The sequence below is a fragment of the Agelaius tricolor genome, unplaced genomic scaffold, assembly GCF_023055355.1.
Source record: "Agelaius tricolor isolate 1412-34295 unplaced genomic scaffold, bAgeTri1.0.p SCAF_8, whole genome shotgun sequence".
NCBI classification, from domain to species: Eukaryota; Metazoa; Chordata; class Aves; order Passeriformes; family Icteridae; genus Agelaius; species Agelaius tricolor.
In genome coordinates this window covers 12,589,209-12,610,862 of record NW_027269268.1, presented here as the reverse complement: position 1 = coordinate 12,610,862, position 21,654 = coordinate 12,589,209, and the positions used below count along the sequence as shown (strand labels likewise).

Below are 21,654 nucleotides of genomic sequence, written 5' to 3'. Positions count from 1 at the left end.
AATACATGAAAAGTATCTGTTTCTTGTGATCCAATTTAAATAGGAATGGATAGGAAAAGCAATTGTGGTCAGTTTTCAAGGCAAAGGAGAACTTATTTTGACACAGATATTGCAGTAAGAAACAGGTCTGTGACATTTATTTGCTCCCACATTTGACTAATCCAGCTGCCTTATTATGGAGCCAATCTAATCTTGATTACCAAATGATTAATTATTCAGCTTTTGAGCAATAATCAAGCACTTAAATACAGGCTGCATTGCATCAGAGCCACAGACAATTACAACATGGGCAGGATGAGTCATGGGCATGTCAGCTCCGGAAAAAGGGGGGAACATGCTGGAAGGACAGACAGAAATGAGGAGAAGAATAATGGAGAAGTTAAGATCAGTGAAAATGGAAGAAAGAGGTAAGGGAAGGAGAGAGTTCAGAACTGTATCTGCATGGGGAAGAAGAGCAGTGAGAAGCACAGCACCAGCAGCTGACCAGCCTAGGTGCCAGGACTGGACAAAACTGTGCTCAGCTCTGTTGTGTTTCCCCTCCCTGCCCCTGACAGAGGAACAGTCCCACAGGAGCACCCTCCACTGGGTCATGGCCAGGAGGATGAGTGAGGAGCTTGTGTTCAAAGGGAAGGCCTGAACACCAGTGAGAGCTTATGGGCATGGCAGGGTGCCAGCAGTTATCACAGCCCTTAGGGGCTTGATGGAGTGGAAATTCATTAAAGGGATGGTCTTGCTTTTTAACACACATCATCTCCCCTATTCAGCATCCAGCAGAGACCTGTATAAACACCACAGTTCTTGTCACAAAAGCCAATGAAAACTAAAGTAGTATGAAAAGGAATGAATCCAATTCCTAGATACTTTAGTGAGATCTTCCTAAAATAAGAAAAGAGACTGCAGATCGGCCTGAGGACTTGTCCCTTGTCAAGGCTTTCTTCATGGCAATGTAGACTGTGCAGATTTCATTCCAGCATGCGATGCAAAAAGCCAATAAATAACCAACATAATATGAAAAGCAAGAACCTGCTGATAAAAGTTCAATTTAAAGAGGAGTACAGGTTTAGTTATTCAAAAAGGAGGCTTTGTAAAACCCCTTTTCCTCTTTCAATCTAAATTTGGAACACCAGCATCCACCCAGCTTTGTACTTCAGATGAGCGGCGAAGCAAGCGGGAACCAAACAGCAAAGGTCATCTTCTGTGCATGCCTGAGACATAACACTGTTTGCATGGTGACAGCAATAGATTTTCCTGCTTTTCCTTCTCAAAATGCATTTGCTCAAGTGGGAGTTGGAAACATTGTAAGACAAGATTGCTTTGAAAAACATGGAAAGCACATCTGTATGGATACACAAGGGTTTAAATTGACATAAGTACCAAGCAGCCCCCAAAATAACAAGGGTGAGAGAAAAGCCAGCAAAGTGACACTAACATCCTTTCAGCCTGCACTACACCTTGGCTTTGCTGCTGTATTGTAATGGCTCCCCAGTGGATGGTGTTTCATGCCTTGCCCCTATGACCTTGATTCTACCCAAACATCTCTCACACACAAGCTTTTCACTTGCTCATCTGAAGTAGGAGCTTGGCAGGAGCCACCCTACCTGCTCTGCTCATCTGCAGTCACACAAACCATGCCTTTCACCAAAGCTCAGAAAGCTTCATTAGGTTTAGTACCATACTTATGCACATGGGGCATTTGGGCATCTTCTCCAACAGGTCAATGAGCAGAATTGGGCCAGAAACACCACAGGAGGTCAAAGCAATGCACAAAAGCCCATATTCCTGAGTCTAAGGGTAAGACTGCTTAAACCCATATGCAGAGAGGTTTCTGTTTTGTTTGGAGCCCCTGAGAATGTGGCCTGGGTGTATTTGTGCAACTGGCAAAGTTTCTAGAGGCCACATCGAGGTCATTTCTCAAACCCCTACCTTACCTCCAGCAATCAAACTGTGTCCATCCAGTGTGAAGGCTCCTCACATTCTCCCTTAGGATGAGCTGTGTAACAAAAATCCACTCCTCTCTTTTCCAGCTGGATAAGGAAGACGCCCAAGTTTCACAGAAAATGCATTTTTCCTCGTAACAGCCAAACTCAGACATACAGTAACAAATCTTCTGGGAAAACTGTTATTCTAAATTACAAAAGGAAAAAGATGCTTTACAGCAGGTTCCAAAAAATTTTGGTCATTACATGAATTTTAGACAATAACATTTCAAAGGCAAAGATTTTTTTTTCCCTAAATTTATCCAGACTGAAAACACAGCTTTGTAAGCCATTATACCTTCTCCTCAGATATGGAGGAGATGTACTAGAAATATTTTCTTCCCTCCTGAGTAGTCTGTGTTATTTTCTTCTGCTGTAAAACAGCCTGAATATTTGCTGTACTTTCTGGTGCTCAAGAATAGCCTGCCCTGCACCCAAGAAGAAACATCAGATTTTTAAAATGATCTGCACAGGACATGTGTACTTTCTTCAAACCTCTTAGAATTGCACTCATTTATAGTTCATTAACTCAATAATCAACAAAATCTGTGTATAAATATATACGCACACTCTATCAGCTGTAAAAAAAAAAATCAATGTTTACATTAATCCAAATTTTTCCCTGTTCTTGCTAAGAAAAAATCAAATAGCATTTTGAATACACAAGAAAGGAAGGAGCATCTACCATTTACCATCTGTTACCCTTTAAAGAGTCCACTGTTCAGTAATGATAGCAATAGATTTGCTGCCTCCTAACAAACAAACCCCAAGTCTCATTATAAATCAAAGCATAAATCCTTTTAGATATTATGGGATAACAAAGTAAAGTCTGCTCTCATTTATTAATTCATAATTGTATTAAGAGTCATGCAACTGTAGGTACACAAAACAAAGCTGTCTTTGTATATTTTAAATTGCAAACTCAGTTTCTCTTTCAGAAGAGAATAACCAGGTCTTCAAGAAAGTAGCTCAGCACTGAGGAGGATGATCTTTGTAAACATTACTCATGTTTTCAGGGAATGAATAGCAATTCTCTTGAATTCAGAAATGACCAGATTCCTGAGAAACAGAACATAAGAGCTATGAGAGCTGACTACCACTCTGCCTGAAAGCTGACTTTGACAACATAATCCATGTTCCTTAACTTTCAGAAAGATATTTCCCTTCTTTAGTTGTAATCAAGGGTTTCTTGAAAAAAAAAGAAAAAAAAAAGCCCATAATAACAAACTGGCTTTAATTTTTCTTGTAGTGACCCATAAAGTGAAACATCAGTCAAAGCTGGGATTTATAGATGACTTCTCCTGTATGTAAACACAGCAGCAAAAATATCTGTGGGTTTCTAGATGAAGCAATCCCAGTGTCACAGTTCCCCAGCCTGAGCAGTGAGTGACAGTGTGTTTTGACAGCTATTGCTACAGACTGCCTTAGTCATATTGACCCTGCCAGAACTGCGTCACCCCAGAGCATTCCTACTGGGGCCTCCAAAAGAGGCTGCTTAACTCCTTCATGGGGGGAGCCAATACCCCTGCTCTGGCTGCACTTGTGCTGTTTCCTGTTGTCAGGCATTGTTGTACATCCCTGTGTGGTCTGGGAGGATGTGGAGCAGGCTGACCACCCTGGCACATCCAGCAGTCACACCTGCTGTCATCCCCTCTATTTGTGCTGTCCTGAAAGATGTGCTTCACATAAGCAAACGTTGTTACACACCTCTGCAGCTTTGGAGCAGTGATGCTCAGGGCCCTGTGCACCACTAACCCAGAGCACAGAACCAATGCTTTTCTTGTTTTCATAGCCAGAGAGCTTTCCTGTGAAGCATTCAGGGGATACAACTTGTCATCTCTCAGTGATTCTCAGTGGAACAAAACATGGACTTGCCAGGACCTTGCTGCTCTCTGGATAATGAACATGGGAAGTCTTCTGTGCAACAAGTCTATATTGCTACAATAAAAACCAGCAGAGCCTGCTTTCTCCTGGGGTACAGCAGCTAATGCTCGTTGAACTCTCTTGCTTCTGCTGTTCATCAGCATCCAAATTCATACTGAATTCCCAGTGTGCTAAGACTTAAGGAAAGAAACAGGCATCACGAGTACTGTGTTCAGATGCAGCAAAAAAAAAGAATAAAACAAACAGAAAAAAGGCACAGAGGGGTCCTGGATGTCTTGTACAACTGCAAAACTCATGTTGCAGATCAAGACTTAACATCTAGGACCCGGTATCTAATGTGATTCATATACTGCATACTAAACCACAGAGCAGTATTCATCCTTTATGAAGCTGCCTTTCTAAACAGTTACAAATGCATAGGATTTCACTATTGACCCCTTTTTATTAAGAATTAAAAATGCTCATGGAGTAGAGGTGACATTCCAGCTGCCCTGTAAAGACAGCTCTCCTGGTTTTGAAAGCACTTTGCCTGCTTCCAATGGCCAATGTTCTCATTTTACCACTACCCCCTTTTTACATCACAAGATACTCTTAAAGTGGAAATAAATCTTAATTATATAAATTGTAATGCAGATGAAAATTGGGTTCAAAGCATTTAGCTATGGTCGGCACTTGCAGTTCGTACTTGGAAACAGCATCCTTGGGAATGCAGAGATGTACAGTTCCCTCAGTGAACAAACAGCACCAGGTTCCCACAAGCAGATTGTCACTGCCCTAAACACAACTGTTTTCCCCAGATTAAGCCTTTGCTCCAAGGCTCCAGTTTCATTTCATACCACACAGGCAGCTTCTCCAAAGCACAGCAAAACAGCAGTCCAAGCCTCCATGTAACTCCGAAATTAACAACAGAAAACTAAGACTGATTTCTTATCTCAAGCTCCCTTAGAGATATCCATGATACCTGCTTAGTTTGTCTTGCCCTTTACTTAAAATCTGGAGGCTTCTTCCCCATAACTGGCAGATTTTTTTTTTATGCAAGCCACATTAGGTGAATTTGAGTATCTTTTTGGGATTTGTAGTGCAGTGTGAAAGATATATTTGTCTCAGTGATGACTGCCAAGTGAAATGCCTTGTCATGATGCAAGTTCTGAAATCAATCACTGCTGCTTCTCAATTTGCTCAGTTTCTTGCTTCATGCCCCAGCTGCATCCTGCCCTATGAAATCTTCAGCAGTACTTTACTTAACCTTGGCAGTTACTTTGCTGGGGAGGAAAAAGGAGGATAGAGAAGGAAAAACTAATACCCCCTGAAAAGTTTCTCTATATAAAGAATTCTGGATATATAGAAGTACATTCAGCTTCTACAGAACGAAGCCAGGAAACAAGAAATGCACTTCTGGTTTCTGTGCTATAGCTGCCTTCCTGCAGTGCACTCTGATTACATCCTTACCCTTTTTTATTTTTAGTCCATGCATTTCTCCATAGAAACAGTGTCAAACTGTTAAGTGCCATTACATTCCTCTGAATGGTAAAACTACAGTTGTCACAGACTCCCACTGTAAATGGCTATGATTTAACTTTTGGTTGTTTTTTTCTTTTTTACTTTCCCTCCAAGCTATCCCATTTGGCAAACTCCCTATTCTGGAAGTAGATGGAGTTATCATTCACCAGAGCCTGGCGATTGCAAGATACCTTGCCAGAGAAGCAGGTAATACATCTTTGACTATTTGCTTTCTCTCTTCTGAGCTCACATTTAATGTTCAGGTAAAAATACATCCACAGTAAAAATAGAAACAAACCAACAGCCTGGCAAGCCTAACCATGCAGAAGTCAACACCAGCGTGGCAAAAATGAAACCAGTGCCTGGGGTTTGGGCTGACTTCTCCAGCCAGTACACTTTATCCACCTGTCCCTGCATGACAGAAAGCACATAGCTGTGGTGTCCCTAAGGCTGCCAGGGCAGTTTTCCCTAAAGCTCCACTTTGACCTGCCAGGCTAACCAGAGAGATGACCAGGAGGAGGAGGTTTTTGGAAGCATTAGAGATTATCACAGCAGGCAGAGAACTCTGAAGCAGATTTAGGCAACAATTCTGGGCTAGCAGAGAGATTAGAGGAGATGTTGACATCACTTGCATCTTTAAATACTTACATGCTGTGGAAGTACACAACCAGTTAGATAAAATGATAGACTTAGTAATGCAAGTAATCAAAGAGAGTAGCCAGGCTTTGCTTTAGGTCAAAGAGCTGTCATTCAACACCATCTGCAAAACTGGTCTGGCTGAAGGCAGATGTGCCCATGGCATGCTGGGCATCAGCAAATTGAAGAGGGGGGCTGGGAAGCAAGTACTATTCTACTTTTTTTACACTGAGAGCAAACGGATGTAGCCTGCCTTTCATAATATCCCCCATTTTCTAACTGAGGAAGGAAGCAGAACTTCATAGCACTATTCTTGAAGGCACTAACACAACACACTTCAAGTGTGTCTGCAATACTCTGTCCCAGCCCATTTCCTTCAGCTTTGGTACAATCTATTCCTTGCAAGGGAGGAGAATGAGGAAAGCCCATCTGGTGATAAAAAAACAGTGGGAAAGCCTGCCTTCCACTCAAGATTCCTCCCTCCCTGGCTCCTGTAGGGAGGCTGATCTGGAACCATGCTCCTTTTTCCAGTCTGAAGTTCAGATTTTTTCCAATTGACTTGCAGCAGTGACAATGGCTTGGGATCTGGAGCACATTCCAACCATGATGGGCTCCTCCCAGAACTAGTCATGCTGTCAGCTACATCAGAAAAAAAAGCTATGCATGGAAGGGAAAAGATATCTTTTCAACTTCATAGTGAAAACTTGCTACTTCTGCCATTAAGGCTGCATACACATCACTAATCCTTTAAAATTAAGAAATGGCATTTTTAGGTGCCCGACACCAAGAGCTCATAGCTGAAGGATCACAGAACCTGAGGCCCAAGAGGAGAGGCACAGCCTTCACCTTCAAAAGCACAAAGTTCCAGTAAGAGAGATGACCTGACAGACATAGGGCATGCAGTCTGTGATCTGAACCTACATGGAGGTGAAAGCATAGGTCTATGAAGTGACAGCTAGGGAGAAAAAGTAGAGGCATTAAGAGAACTGCAGGAAAGCCAAGGAACTACAGGGGAGAAAAGCAGATTTGTAAACAAAACAAAGTTTGGCTGAGGTCCCTGATTACAATGAAAGAATAAAAAGCAGGTGGAATGTCATGAAAACATTCTGAATGGGGCTGAGAGGGCAGGATATAGGGAAAGAGAAGCAGACTTTCACAAGTGCACTTTGGGAGAATGTGTTGACCAAAATGGAAAGACCACGAGATGGAGAAGGATGTGGAAAACTGGGATGGGCAAGGATTAAAGGAAAGGAATTTGTGCTGACCCTTGCTGAATGTGTGGTGGAAAGCAGAGATGATACAGAAACAATGTTCAGGCTGGAGGCTCAGGAAATGGATAGAACAACTCACTACCTTGGGCAGCTGTACAAGGCCAGAACTGGGAAAAAACAAAGGTAGATACAATTACACTTGGATGCAAAGAGTCAAATCCACATTGTTAGCATCAAAAAGACCTGGAGAACATGTATGTTTATGAAAATATTCACAGTTTACCTTTGGGGCATCAAAAATTCCTGCTGCTGCTGTCTCTAATATCCCTTCATGTGCTTGCTTCCCGCAGGTGTGGCAGGCCAGACGCCTGTGGAACAGGCTTTAGCTGATGCCATTGTGGACACCATCGATGATTTCATGACACTCTTCCCTTGGGCAGAGAAAAACCAGGACGTGAGAGTAAGCCAATCATTGAATTAAACAAAGATAGCATGTAAGCCATGGTCCTGTATCTGAGCATCTGCTCTGGAGGCACTTGTGGGGGTCAGCCACTGGGTTCATCACCTCAGCTCAGCAAGGCTGAGCTGGTGGAGCTCTGTGGTTGTTCCTTGAGGCTGATCCCACCTCCTCCTTCACCAGGTTATTTTCACCCTTGGTAGAAGCTCTGAGGCCATCAGCTTGAACCAAGGATGGGCCTACACCAAACTGCTCTTCAAAAGGGCAAAGACAGGACCTCAGCTGGTGCTGTGGAATTCCTCTCTCTTATCATAAGGAGCCTGTGCTCAAATCTTTCTGCCAGCTCAATAAGATAAATAGCCCCATCCCATCCTTTAGTGTTTCTGCATTTTGATTTCTTCTAGGTGTTCAATGTTCAACATCAGCTGCCAGGATGACTGCTTTTCAGGACAGCAGGCACTGCTAATCAGGGCAGGGAGCACAGCCCTCACTGTGCTTTTCAGATGTCACAGCTCACCTTGGTCCTCTGCAGTGCTTCTGGCACCAGGCTGTGGTGCTGTGGCTACTATAACACACAGTCACAGGCTTGTCCTACAGCATTTGGGGTTCCTTTGGCATCAGGCCAGTGCTTCTCACCAGAATCCCAAAAGCAAGCACACAGATCAGTTGCTGGGGGAAGAAGGTGATGGATGATTTCACTCCAGTGTTACAAAGGCTCTGCACAGCTCTGCCCTGAGCAGACAACCTGACCCTCTTAGGGAAGTGGAGGTGTAACAACAGCTCTCACCATAAAGTGCCAGTGCAGCCATCTTCCATTTATTCAAAGGCAACATTTCAGATCATTATCTGAAATGCTTATTATGGTATCTTACTAGGGTTATTATTATTAGGGTATCTTATTATTAGGTAATAAGGTACCCATTATTAGGGTATCTTATTGCAGAGATCACAGAGTAAAAAATGATGCCCCAAACCCATAATAAATAAACAATAAGAAACTGCTCTGAAACTTTACAGGGGAAAATCTGAAATTTGGGGGTTTAATACTTAAAAGTGTGAATTACTTACATGTCCAAGCGATTTCCTTAAGTTTCCTAGTTTGGGGAGGGTAAGGTGACTCACGAGTTTTAATCATTTCAGAAGAGCCACACTCCAGCAGATGTGCTGGTGGCACAGTCAGCTCTGCTGCCCTTCCATGGGGAAGCTTCTGTTGTAACTGCTGTGTGTACCCAAGCACTTCTCCAAAAAAGGACCCAGATCGTGTCACCAGTGATTAATTTAAACGGGAAGAGCTGGCAGCCAACCCAAATGTGCCGATCTGCACGTATGCATGCTAAATTATGTGCTGGGGCCAAGGATGGTCGGGAATCTCACTTTCCCACGCTCCCAACATTGTCCTTCCTCCCTCTCTCCTACCAGATCCGCTGCCACCACCCTGTGGTCAAAGTGGCATCTCACGGTCTCACCAGGCCAGATTTAAGTTTTGATTTTTGTTTGAAGCCAAAACACCTCCCGAGGCCTGACCAGTGCTCACAGGAACACACACCCAGGGAATGGTGAGAGGATGTGTTACTGCCATCTAGCCAGTAGCAAAGAGAAATCAAAGCAAATTAGAGGAGCAGAACCGGAAACTTCCTGTAGAAGTTCCCTCCATGCCAGGCACAGACTCCCCCTTCATCCAATGTTCCCCAAAACACAGCTGGCATTGCAAAACTTTGCACCCACCACTGCAGAGCTCCAGGGTTGAGACAAGCAGGTTGTGCCACTCCAGAAGAGGGATCCTGGCTGTCCTCACCAGCTTCACACCTTGGCTGTGGACTCCTGTACTTGGGGAATGCTGTTACCATCACAATCACACAACAGCTTGGGGTTTTCTTTGCAGGGTAAAACAGTGGGGAGGGGATCAATTACCTAAAAGAAAGGAAATACTACAACCCAGGGCACAGATACGAGATTTCTGGACTGCAAACTCCCAGCTGACATTTGCAGTCACCTCATCCAGTTAACTAAGCTCTTAACGAAGCAGAAAATGATGTCAAATCTTCGATCATGTCTGTAGAAACACTGATTCGATTTCAGCCTGCATTTAGGTTTCTGCCTCTTCCAGTTTTGTTTTTTCACATTAACCTCAGTTAAAGCTGTAGAAATAATTCCATTCCTGTACACCAGTGCTTTTATTTACCCAAGACTGACCGTATTCCTCCAAAATTAGGCCACGCACAATAACTGCAAAAAATGTGCCATGTGGGTTGACCAGATGATCACAACAGTCTGCAGTCTTAATTATTTCCATGCAGGTGAGAAGAGAAAACCAGAAGCAGTTTTTCTCACCAAAGGAAACAGCTCAGCCCTTTGAAAAGCAGCCTTAAGGCTTTCTGCTATGGGGAACAGCCTGTAGAGAACCATCACCATAACCTCACACTTCAGTCATTAACATACAGACACTGAGGCCTGAGCCTCATCCTTTAAAAACAAGTTTTAGCCACCTCAAATTTTACTGCTCTGGGGACAAAAAAGAAAAATAACATGAACATTAAAGCTCAAAGATAAATCAAGCCCACCTAAAGCTCAAAACCCAAGTTCCTTGTCTCCCATAAGAAGGGTTGATAAGCAAAGATAACTGACCAGCATCTGACTGACTGCATGGAAAGACTGAGCACAAGGGATTCTGGAAATCTGAGACTCTGCACACTAGAAAAGAGGACACTCAAAAGAGTCCCTTGAAAATTGCTATAAGACATTAGGAATCTATCTTGTAGCTGGATTCTTCCCAAATCTATGGCTGAGCTCCTGCCTTGCCATGGCTGCCTGCTTTTTCTGTTAGCACATCACCACAAATATCATGTCAGCATCAAGGAGCACTCAGATGTTCATTAAGGAAGGAATTGGCTTTAAGTAATGATTCAGCAAGCCATGAATGCCATGTTTTGGTATCTAACCCTAATCTTTTTCATATTTCAGCTTTCTTTTTCATAAATAATAAAACCTCAACAATTCAATTTTGCTGACTGCTATGCATCTCTCTGTTTTGCTCTTCCACCAGAAAAAAGCATTTGATGATATCCTCACCAACAAAGCACCCGAGCTACTGAAAGATTTGGATACTTTCTTAGGGGAAAAGAAGTGGCTGGTAGGGAATTCTGTAAGTATAATTTTTGTTTCTCCCATTCCCATCAGATTGCCAGAAAATTCAAGTAATGGACTATTGCTGAATTTATGGGTTTCATGTCAGGCCATGAAGGAACTCTCCCCATACTTTGAGCCCTTTATTCTTACCAATACACAACTGGTCACTCAACTTCAAAGAAAAAATTATTTTCCACAATATTAGAAACGTGAGGCAAACTAGGACTAGGATTTGCATTTACTAAAGCAGAAAATGCATTTTCATAAGTATGCTGACACAAAACATTTTAAATGCCTTTGCAGTTGTGAACACAAATTTGTGAGTACACAGAGCCCTGTTTATCATCGCTGACTTATTTATAAGGCAATACAAAAAAACCTCTATATAAACATTGCACCTTTTTTACCCCAAACTCTTTTCTGCAGCACAGTTTCAGCAGGAAAGACTAATATTGTAACACAACTAATATATGTAGCTAGGACTTGATTCGAACCAATATTTACTGAAGTCAAGCCTTGCATTGCAACCTAACTACTAGCCCTGTAATAATGGGCTTTAAAAAAAACCCCAACCCCAAAATGAAAACTTAAAACAGATAAATTCAGTTTTTTGAGAATATTAGTAGTCCTGGCTTTTGAGATTACCAACTAAAATTTACTGCTTTCTGTCCCATTTCCACTAGGTAACATGGGCTGATTTCTACTGGGATGTGTGCAGTACAACACTTCTGTCCTGTAAGCCTGACCTGGCAGACAAATACCCCAGGCTTTTGGCTCTCAGGGAGAGAGTGCAAGCACTGCCAGCTATTGCAGCCTGGATCCAGAAAAGGCCAAAGAGTGTAATGTAGATCAGCTGCTCAGAGAAACAAATGCTTGTTTAGTTTTCAATATGATAAACATTCTAAGTTATTAACTTCTAAATCATTTAAATTAACTTCAGATGGCTGTGCTGTATCAAATCAAAATCTACCAGTTGTATCCACTTGCAAGAGAATCTAAAATACTGATTTAGTAGAGTAATAAATATTGATTCACAAAAGTGTGGTTGCAATCACATTCTCCCTCTACTAACACAGTGCTTCATCAAACCAAATCATGTTCTGTGCACTCTTCAAAGGGAAAAAATATTAATACACCTTCATGGAGAGGTGCAATCTCAGCAACATTTTGCCTACTGCAGTCTTCCAATCTGGAGGAAATTAAGTTAAAAGGAGAGAGCAAATGTGTGGAACACTAAGCAAAAAAAGTAAAAAAAAGAGAAGACCCACTTAGTAAAATTCAAGGGCCTAAAAAAAGTGCATGAGAAGCTTGAGGTTTATGCTGTGCCGCTGAAAAAAACCACATAAAAACCTCCAAAACAAGCCAAAAAGCAGTTGCACAGCCAAGCTGGTGCCCACACCAGCAGCAGTTCTCCATAAACACACCAGCTGCAAAAACATTTAACAGCTCAGTATCTATGCTGATAAGTAGGAGAGACAAACTGGGGGTCAGTGGTGGCAGCCAGGTTTAGAACAAATGAAGGGTTTGCTCTTCCAGGACCGGAGAAAAGGCAGGTGGAAATCTTGACAATGTGGACTGCTGTGGATGAAAGTGGTTTACACAAACTCAAGGGGAGACAAGTGCTTGTGAGAGGTCTCCATTGTGTGGTGTAAGCAGAGAAACCACAACAAACTTGGGCAACACTCCATACTGGAAATGGCCACTGTTGGGAAAGTATTTCCCTTCACATTTACTTTCCCCTCCCACCTCAAGTATTATTTCATTGTATCACGAATGATGCCAAACCACCCCTCACAGAGACAACTCAGGTATTGTCAAAACAGAAAGAAACAACCTTTACTCATTCCCATCTTCACCTGCTTTGCAACTCCTTGCATGCTTTGCTCTGGCTCTTCATACACTTTTCCTTCTTTAGCTCCCAAAACTCCTCTCTTCTTCAGCAACTGACTTCAGAGAGTGGCTTTGTGTTCTTTTCCCTCTGTACATCTTTCCCAATCAGAAAAACAGAACCATAGAATAGTTGAAGTGACCTCTGGAGGTTATCTGGTCCAAGCCCCTGCTCACACAGGGCCACCTAGAGCCAGCTGCCCAGGACTGCATCCAGCTAGTTCTTGGCTCTCTCCAAGCATGGTGGCCCTGCAATCTCCTGAGACCCCCAGCTACAAACAGTACAAACAGTTACAAGGAGGAAAGGCAGAAACACACGAGTTTCACAGCACCTAGAGACAGATACTGACCCCAAGGGTAACCACTGCTCCTCCAGAGCTCAAAACAAAAATCCCAGACACATCCAGAACACCACACAACCCACCCTGAAGGGCAGGCATCTTGTTTCAATCTACACTTGAACTAAGCAAGTGAGAACGTGCAGGTACAACTGGATAAGATTTGGGTTAGCATCATGCTCAACAGAAACACACAACCTAATTACCTGTAGCATTAAACACCAGTGGTTCTCTGTTAAATCCCACTATTTAGCTCAGTAGAACCAGTGAAAATAAAGAAGCATGGAAAACTGATTCTTACCCATATCCCTTCTCAAACAATAGACTACATCTTCACCTTGTTTCAGTTGTACATTTTGGAACAGACAGCATAGCCACAGAACATTTCTAGGAAAAGCCAAGCAGTTTAGTCCACACTTGGAAAACAAGTTTTGGAAAAGCTTTAATTTCCCACCATTTTGAATTTGCAGAAATCATGTACAGTTGACCACAATACCCACAGACCTGACCAAACCATTTGGCAGGAGTTCTGTTTTTACAATCAATATCCTCACACCACTGTAATTAGAGTATAATGACACACTGGTAATTAACTACTGCTGGACAAAGCCAGGTCAGTTCAATTGGAACATTCCAGCTGGTTTGAGAGCTAATTGATTTTTAACATGCACATTATCATCCCCTCACCTGCCCCAAACCACCGCAACCACAAAAACATTTTGTCAATCTATGGAATTTTATTGGAACAAGTTGATACAAAACCAGTACGGTACATCAAATGAACCAAAACAAGCAGGAACAGACTCGAGCATTGTCAAATAAGGCACATATAAAAAAATCTACACGTGGAATCCAGTGAAACAGACAGTTTATATATATATATATATATTTGGAGGTAGAAATAATTACAAAAATACTGACAAATCTTAAGCAGTAGCAGATTTGTTAAAACAATTACTACTTCGGTCCCCATTTTCAAAATTGATATGTAAAACCTTTATTTAGCATCTGAGGTTGGCACATTTGGGCCATTTATGCTTTTAAGCATCAAAAGAATGCTATTGGTGTTAAAAATTTTCAATACCATGAGCAATAAAACAAAGAAACTACAAAAAGTTATAAAGGTTCATAAAACTCCTGGTCAACAGTAATGTAAGAGAGTCCTTGGGGTATCTCATCACATTTCCTCCTTGAATTTCACAACATATTTACATTTTAGAGACCCAATGAAGCTTTTAATAGTGTGGCTATATCTGCTGGAATGGTTCCTTCTTCTCCTGAGGAATAAAGAGAAGCATTAGTACAGCTTAAAATATTTTGCATAAACAGATAAAAGCCTACATCTCCAAAACAGTAAAAAAATCCTGTACTTGTAGGACATGGTCACTGATTTCTGGGTCAGACTCAGAGGGCACCTCCTGTCAAATCAAAAACAGCCAGCAAAAATACATCTTTCTAGTTCAACATAAAAAACCCCAAACAAAAAAAGGCTTGTCTGCATGAAGAACATTCTTTTTTGCAGAATAATATATTGCAGCTTTAATTTACTTAAGTGGTCATCATTGTGTGCAAGACACCCACCTGATTCTGCTGCAGTCATATCTTGTTCTAACTTCAATTTCTGTTGGCTGATTTTGAGCATGGTTTCTTCAATAGTCCCCTTACTGATGAGCTTTATGACTTGCACTTCTCTGAAAAAACAACAAAAAAATCCATTTGCCTAGTTTGGATTAATGCAAAAGAGAAGGATGCTATGCCTTGGCTCAGCTGACTGGGGTTTAAAGCAAGGATGGGGAAATGAATGAGAGGGCAATATAAAGAGCTTCTAGATTTTTCTTTGGAATAATTGTGTGGAATAACTGTGCTCTGTACTGCCAGAAAACACGTTTTCTCCTGCACTCCCAGCTACTGCAAAGATCAGGACAGTCACAAAAATATCCATTAATATAAACAAGTCCAATTCCCCCTAATTCCGTTTTACTGTTGAATACAGTTGAAATTACACACATTCTATGGTTTCACTCTCTAGGGTAGGGTGACATTTAAAAGCTTAGAAGTCTCCTGAAGAGAACAAACAGCTTGGCCAGACAGTCCCAAAGACTTCAGATCTACCTTGGAATAGTTCTCAGCACCAGAAATTTAAGAATTATGCACAGTTCGAGAGTTATAGCGAACTAGGGAAAGGAGGAAAGCGTAAATAAAGGTTTGTTCTGCCAGCAACATGGACTAAGACAATTACAGCTCCTAGCTCCCACACAACCCACAGCTGCTCTACACAAGTCTCTGCTTAGAACTTTTAATCAGAAATCTTGTCCTTTTAGCCTCCTTTGAAAGCTCTCCTCCAAGGGAAACCAAGCACTGTAATTTGAAAAAGTCTTACCGTGTCTGCCCCACTCTGTGGCACCGGTCTTCTGCCTGCTTATCGTTGTAAGGGTTGCAGTCAATGTCATGAAGGATAACAACATTGGCCGAGGTCAGATTAATGCCCAAGCCCCCAGCTTTGGTGGACAGAAGGAATACAAATATACCCATGTCTGTATTGAACTCATCTATCAGATGTATCCTGCAGAACACAAGACACCATGCATCAGGCCTTGGAAAATGCTCCACACTGGCTCTAGAGCTGAACACAGAAGTTGGGATGGTCTTTTGGAAGAGAGGACAGTGGCACTGCACAGCAGCTCCAAAGTACAGATGTTATGCAGCAGGAAAAAGGGTACCAACAGTCCTCTGCAGTGACCAGAGAAATACAGAGTGACAGATGGATAGCAAAGAGTGAAAACAGGGTTAGAAAAAGATTTTTGATGATCACAGAACACAAAGAGTCAGCTGGAGGACAAGGCAAGACTGAAACAAATGAAACTAATGGGGAGACAGGGGATGAATTTCGCTTCATGACAATCTCCTGTACTAACTGCACATGCAAGGGCAGGAACAGGTATCAGCTCAACATGGGAAGTTACACCACAGCAAGAATGACAGTTTTTTTGAAATGAAGGAAAAAGTATAAAAAAAAAAAATCTTCAAAAATTCTTTTTTTGAAAAAGAAAGAAAACCAGTTCAGCTCAAACAAGAAAAGCATTGAAACATTTTCAGCTGCAGGGACAGACAGAATGGTTTGTCCTAGAGAAACAAAGGAGTGTATCTGCCTATTGTAAAAGAGATACACTCTACTTCCAAGGAATAGCTACAGGAGTTATGACAAGCTGACACACAAATCAAATACAACAGGAACTGCTGAAGACACATTTTTCATTTCCATGGCTAAGACTGTTAACCCCACCACCTAAACATCATCTTTCAGCCTCACCCTTACTAAGGTGATCTGAAATTCAACATTAAACACCTTCTGTGGTCAGTGTCCAGTGAGCAGACTTCTGTACACTTGAAAACAAAGGTAAGGGTCCAAAGTCACCTCCCCCTCTCCAACACATTCCCTTTCTCTCATTTTTGGCAAGAGTCACATACCTCTCTGAAATTTGTGTTTTTCCATCCAGCCTAATGTATCTATGCTGCCAGTGTTTTAAAAAAACTTCCAAAATGTCCAGCATCATAGTGAACTGGCTGAACAACACAACTCTGTCACCCTGAAAAGGACAAAGCAAAACAAAAATTTTGAAATGTGTCAACTATGAAGCATAAGAATTCTTTATTGATGCAAATGTGTGATTTTACTGTCACAGAAGCCCTGTTTTCCAAAACAAAAGACTAAGCTGAATATCATCAAGTCAGGATTGACTTTCAGTGCAGATTCCATATCCAGTAGTTCTGCTGCATTAATTCACTGTCTGCTATTGCAGTAATATTTTAATTACTTTGTACTTAGGTTGCTCAAACAAATCACATATCAAATGCATAAATGACAGATCACTTCATCCATAAAACATCCAAATACATTCATTCAAAAGTTAAATTTAAATATTTCATGTAATACACAGAGTAGCCCTATTATGTCTGAAATAGTCAGATCCACAGCACCCCCCTGCTCAAATTCAGGATACTCTGAAGCAATATGGGCACACAGTTATTTGCAAAATAAACCTGTTTGAATCTCGGGGCAGGACTTCAAGCAGGGACCTCCTCCTACCTTTCCACATAACACTCACATAATTATTCTAATGTAATACAGTTATTCAATTGCCAAGAGAAGGTCCAAATTCATGAGGTGTGAAAATTATGCAAGACCCCATATATTAATAGAGTAGTTAACTTGGGATGAATACTCTGAAACCTGGTAAAGTGGGAAAATTTATTTCAGCTGTCTCTAAAGTGATGTGCATACACAGGGCTGCACATTAAAAGCTGTAAGTGCTGCTTCTCAATTCTGCACATGCACCAAGTTACATTGTAAAACTCCACAGCAAAGCAACTGAGTTGCACAGAGAGATGGCAGATATTAATTTAACCAGTTATTTAGAGACACTCTTTAGACAGGAAAAAGCTTCAGCCATCTGCAATACCTTCTCTTTAAGGTCAGAGAGAATGCTTTCCAATGCTCTAAACTTTCCAGAATCCAGGATCTGATCCACGTCTAACATGAAGTCATTGATGTGAGAATATTGCTTACAAAGCACATGCAGCTCAAAATCTGTCATTACTGTCATATCTTCAAAGATAAGGTCAGGGTTAGCATCACAATGTGTGGGCTCCTATTAGCAAAAACAAAGGGAAATAATGCAATACACAATCTCACCAGAGAACTAAAAACAAAACCACCACACAGTAACATCCATAATCTCTGCAAGAAAAAAGTAGCACACCTAGACATGGACAAATGCTAGAGCTTGACTCATGCAAGCAATGAAAGAGGAACTCTCAACTTCAGCTTTATAGGAGAGGAAAATTACTTCACAGTTTAGCTCTCACAAGCACTTACACTGCCAAAAACTTAAGAAGGATATGCTAAACCTTCATAACAATTACCTACTTCCCAAGCCCTATGACCTTTTACCCCTTTATCAGACCTCTTCCCCTGAAGACACATTCCCTAAAAGGGAGGTCCAATCCTTGGATAGATGGTAGAAGACATGGAAAGCCCAGCCCAAGAGGTAGGGTGGGTAGAGGGATGTCATGCCTGAAAGAAAAAAAAGCCACATCCGGACAGTATGATGGTATGGGAGTAAAAAGGGATAAAAATCCTTCAGTGGGTCACTTCTTGCTTCCCCAAGCTTGTCTGGCTTCACTTTAAAACAAAGTTGAAGAAAATTCAAAGCCAGCTGCAACCTTTTTAGAGCACCTGCTGCATGGTGAGATTTTTTTTGTTTTTATATTTTAGACATTAGCAACAATTTTCCCAAACTCCTCAGCCATTAACCCCATACAAATTTTAAAAAAATCCTTAACAGATCAAACTTAGGCCTTCCCTATTTTACTTCTGCACTACTCAGTTCTTGCTACTCAGAAAGCTACTAAACTCAAGTGCCCACCTAAAATTTTTTCCATAAACACTTCGGGTTTAAATTCTGGGGTGGAGGGAAGAGGTGCTACGGCACAGTTTATGAAAAGGAGATGACTGCAGACTCACAACTGTTCTCTCCATTCTGATGATACAAAAATCAGTGTTAAATACCTACAGAGCTTGATGAGAGCACTGAATAGATGCAGAGAAATAAAAAGCAGCAACAATGAATTAAGTATGGCAAAGACACACTTTTGACCAGAAGCCTGACAACAAAACACACAAAGAAACAAGTGTGCACTAGAAATTCTGAGCAATGAAGGATTGCTTCTGAATCTCATCCCCTTACCTTGAGCATGAGGGTGGACATTGTCCTGAGCTTTTCATTTGTGTAGTACTGACGATGCAAAAGTGGGTGATTGGCCATTTTTCTAAGTTGCATCATTGCATTTCCCATATCAGAGTTTTTCTCTGTAAACAAAGAAGGCATCTTTGAACTCCTATTGAAAAGAACCATCTGAAACACTTTTATTTCTCAGCAGAGCTTTGTTTTCAAGAACTCAGTTTGAAAATTCACCATTACCTGAACTTCAAACAAATTCATAGAAGGGATATAGACAGTTTATGAGCATCAGACATTTCTACAAAGCAAAGACTGTAGTCATGTTCAACATAGGTCTCAGCTTGACAAAATCCACCAAAAGGAAATGAGGCCCTTACATACCATTACTGTTAATGGTTTTCTTGAGCTTGTTTAAAAGAGCCAGGTAGAGTTGTTCCTGTTTATCAGACATGGCACACAGTTCAATGAGATCTTTTTTGGGAGGTAGTTGTTTAAGGACCTGACAAAACAAAATGATACCAGATAAAACCTGTGTTGTTGTGAACCATCAGTAATTCTGCACTGTCTTGTAGCTGGTATGATACTCTGGTAATTCTGCTCATCCCAGCTCCTTTCACTGCTTGCAACTTCATTAACTCAGGCAGCAATTCAACCCAGGTCTTAACCTACATTATACATGAACCTCCCCATCAAGTAACATGGTCTGCACGCTCCAGAACTGCATGAAATAATATTTATTATATGCAATACTTGGGATCTACTCCCCTGCTAATCAGCGTTACTCCCTTCAGACCACTGAAGTCTGCAAGTGCCCATTAACATTTTCTAAGATCAGTAAGTAATTTCATCTCATATTATGGTGTTGGGTCTCAGATGATCAGGCTTTTTGATAACTCAAACCCATCATTCTAAAGATAAAATGTTACCTCATCTTTTACTCTTCTCAAGATGAATGGCTTTATTATCTGCTTTGCATGTGCAATTCTCTCCTTCTCATATATGCTTTGTTCTTCAGCACTCTTCTAAGGAAAACATTGAAAGAATTCAATTGCAGAGTGAAGTTTTCAGCTGTAACATCACCATCTTAACTTCTCTAACTTGATGAAAACCCCAGCCAAAACACACACACTTGACCTCACCATTAATACTCCAAGATATCTGGTTGCAGGATATTTTAATTTAAAAGGTTTACTCAATTATTTCATTTTCTAGATTTTCATAATCACATTACCTTTTCCAATAAGATACCAATAAAACAGAAGTTACGCAGCAATAGCAGTCTTCTAGCAAAAAGAAGTTATTTTCAAGAAGAGAATTCATGGTACTCACTGTTTTTGAAGAGAACATTCTTCGAATTTCACTTGTGCTACTGCTGAACATATGGGGCATGACAAAATTCAGGAGGGACATCAATTCCAACAGATTATTTTGAACTGGAGTCCCCGTTAGCAGCAAGCGATTCTTGGCCTGTTTGTCCAAAGTGCAAAGAGCAAGGAGAAACATTTGTCAAAGGGGCTAGAAAATAGTATTGGCAAAAAACCACAACTATGGAGAAGAGAGAAAATCAACTTGGTTCAAATGTTAACTATTCAAACTTATAATAAATATATTATAACTCATGGAATTATTTCCTTGTTAAGTCAACAAAACTGTTTACAGATCTGTGGGGAACTGTGTACCAATTTAAGACAATTAAAAAAGCATTCCTAGAGCTATAGGCTTCTTCTTGATTGTTCTGTTTGGGCTTTGTTTTGGTTATTGTTGTTGGGTTTCTTTTGTTGTCTGGGGTATTTTTTCTTCCTCCTGATGCCTGTGCTAATTGCTGCTCCCATATCAAGTTCTCTAATGTCATACACTACTTAAGCACAAGTTTTGAATTGCAAGTACAAGCAAGTTTTATTGCTTAAAGATTAGCTTTTTAAAAAGGCTATTGATGAAAACATGATCTTGAAAAATAAGTGGCAGTAGTCCTATCAGAGCAGGTCCTTAAGTACTACAAGGTTTCAGCACAAGTAATCAGAGCAGCATCTTTAAAATCTTCACTACTATGGGATGTAACGGGCAATTTGCTTAATACTGAAACTCAAGCACTACCATCATTCTAATGATGGTACAGGAAATTTATTACATTTCTTTGGGAGCTTATGTCCCAGAAGAGATCACAGTGCAGGATCTACTCCTTAGACCATACCAACACTTCAATCCACTTGCATACTATAGTTCCTCTAAAGTTAGGTGTATTTGAATATTACAGTTAATATTCCATTTTCCACCTGTTTGTAACTACCAAACAGAAATGCCAGGAGCTGTCCCCTCTAACCCAGCCATAACCAAACCTCTTACATTAATTGTCATGAGGTGCTGGTAGCGGATGGAGCTCATGTTCTTGAGCATATGACCTTCATCAAAAATTGCATAGTTAAGCTTCAGCCTGCGGAACAGTCCTCGATCATCTGAGCTGCTGATTGCAGAGTTGTATCTGTCAGAGACAAATATCACTTGCACTTAGTCTCTCTCTGAAAATGAATGCACTGTTATCACAATCAAATTAAATTCTCTAATATTGATAAGAGTTATGGAAAAAGTACATGAGGGGCAGTGGAACTGCCTGGAAGTAACCAACCACCACACAGTTTATTACTGGCAAATTATTTTAGTTTACTTGATGAGCCAATGCTCTCAATAACACTTCCTAAAATCTGCTGAAATCTATTACAATGTAATATTATCTATAATATACATGCTGACAAACACATATCTGAAGCACCTATGACACAGTATCTCTTAGCTAATCATAAAAGCCTAGTTAACCATTATCTGAAACCCAACTCCTAAAATTGTCTGGTTTCCTGCACCACTAGAGGTCAGCAGGCCCTCACTAAAGCTCCCTGTTCGTGG

The 21,654-nt window shown here is 41.0% G+C and overlaps 2 protein-coding genes across 4 annotated transcripts in view; one reads left to right on the top strand and one right to left on the bottom strand.

Moving 5' to 3' along the window:
* HPGDS (hematopoietic prostaglandin D synthase) overlaps positions 1–11,829 on the top strand; it is a 29,670-nt gene extending 17,841 nt beyond the window's left edge. For both annotated transcript variants that reach the window (XM_071431647.1, XM_071431648.1), the window contains exons 3-6: positions 5,475–5,567; positions 7,558–7,667; positions 10,708–10,806; positions 11,474–11,829. In XM_071431647.1, the coding sequence (XP_071287748.1) occupies positions 5,475–5,567; positions 7,558–7,667; positions 10,708–10,806; positions 11,474–11,638 (467 nt within the window). In that variant the 3' untranslated portion in view covers positions 11,639–11,829. The remainder of the gene's footprint in view (positions 1–5,474; positions 5,568–7,557; positions 7,668–10,707; positions 10,807–11,473) is intronic.
* Positions 11,830–13,441: 1,612 nt separating this feature from the next.
* The window catches only part of SMARCAD1 (SNF2 related chromatin remodeling ATPase with DExD box 1), a 39,656-nt gene continuing 31,443 nt past the window's right edge, over positions 13,442–21,654 (bottom strand). Inside the window, exons 15-24 of one of the 2 annotated variants that reach the window (XM_071431645.1) lie at positions 21,100–21,235; positions 20,086–20,223; positions 19,683–19,778; positions 19,138–19,255; positions 18,763–18,884; positions 17,476–17,664; positions 16,484–16,602; positions 15,396–15,578; positions 14,597–14,706; positions 13,442–14,292 (exon numbers count right to left, since the gene is read on the bottom strand). In XM_071431645.1, the coding sequence (XP_071287746.1) occupies positions 14,231–14,292; positions 14,597–14,706; positions 15,396–15,578; positions 16,484–16,602; positions 17,476–17,664; positions 18,763–18,884; positions 19,138–19,255; positions 19,683–19,778; positions 20,086–20,223; positions 21,100–21,235 (1,273 nt within the window). In that variant the 3' untranslated portion in view covers positions 13,442–14,230. The remainder of the gene's footprint in view (positions 14,293–14,596; positions 14,707–15,395; positions 15,579–16,483; positions 16,603–17,475; positions 17,665–18,762; positions 18,885–19,137; positions 19,256–19,682; positions 19,779–20,085; positions 20,224–21,099; positions 21,236–21,654) is intronic. The other variant, XM_071431646.1, reaches the window with a different exon arrangement.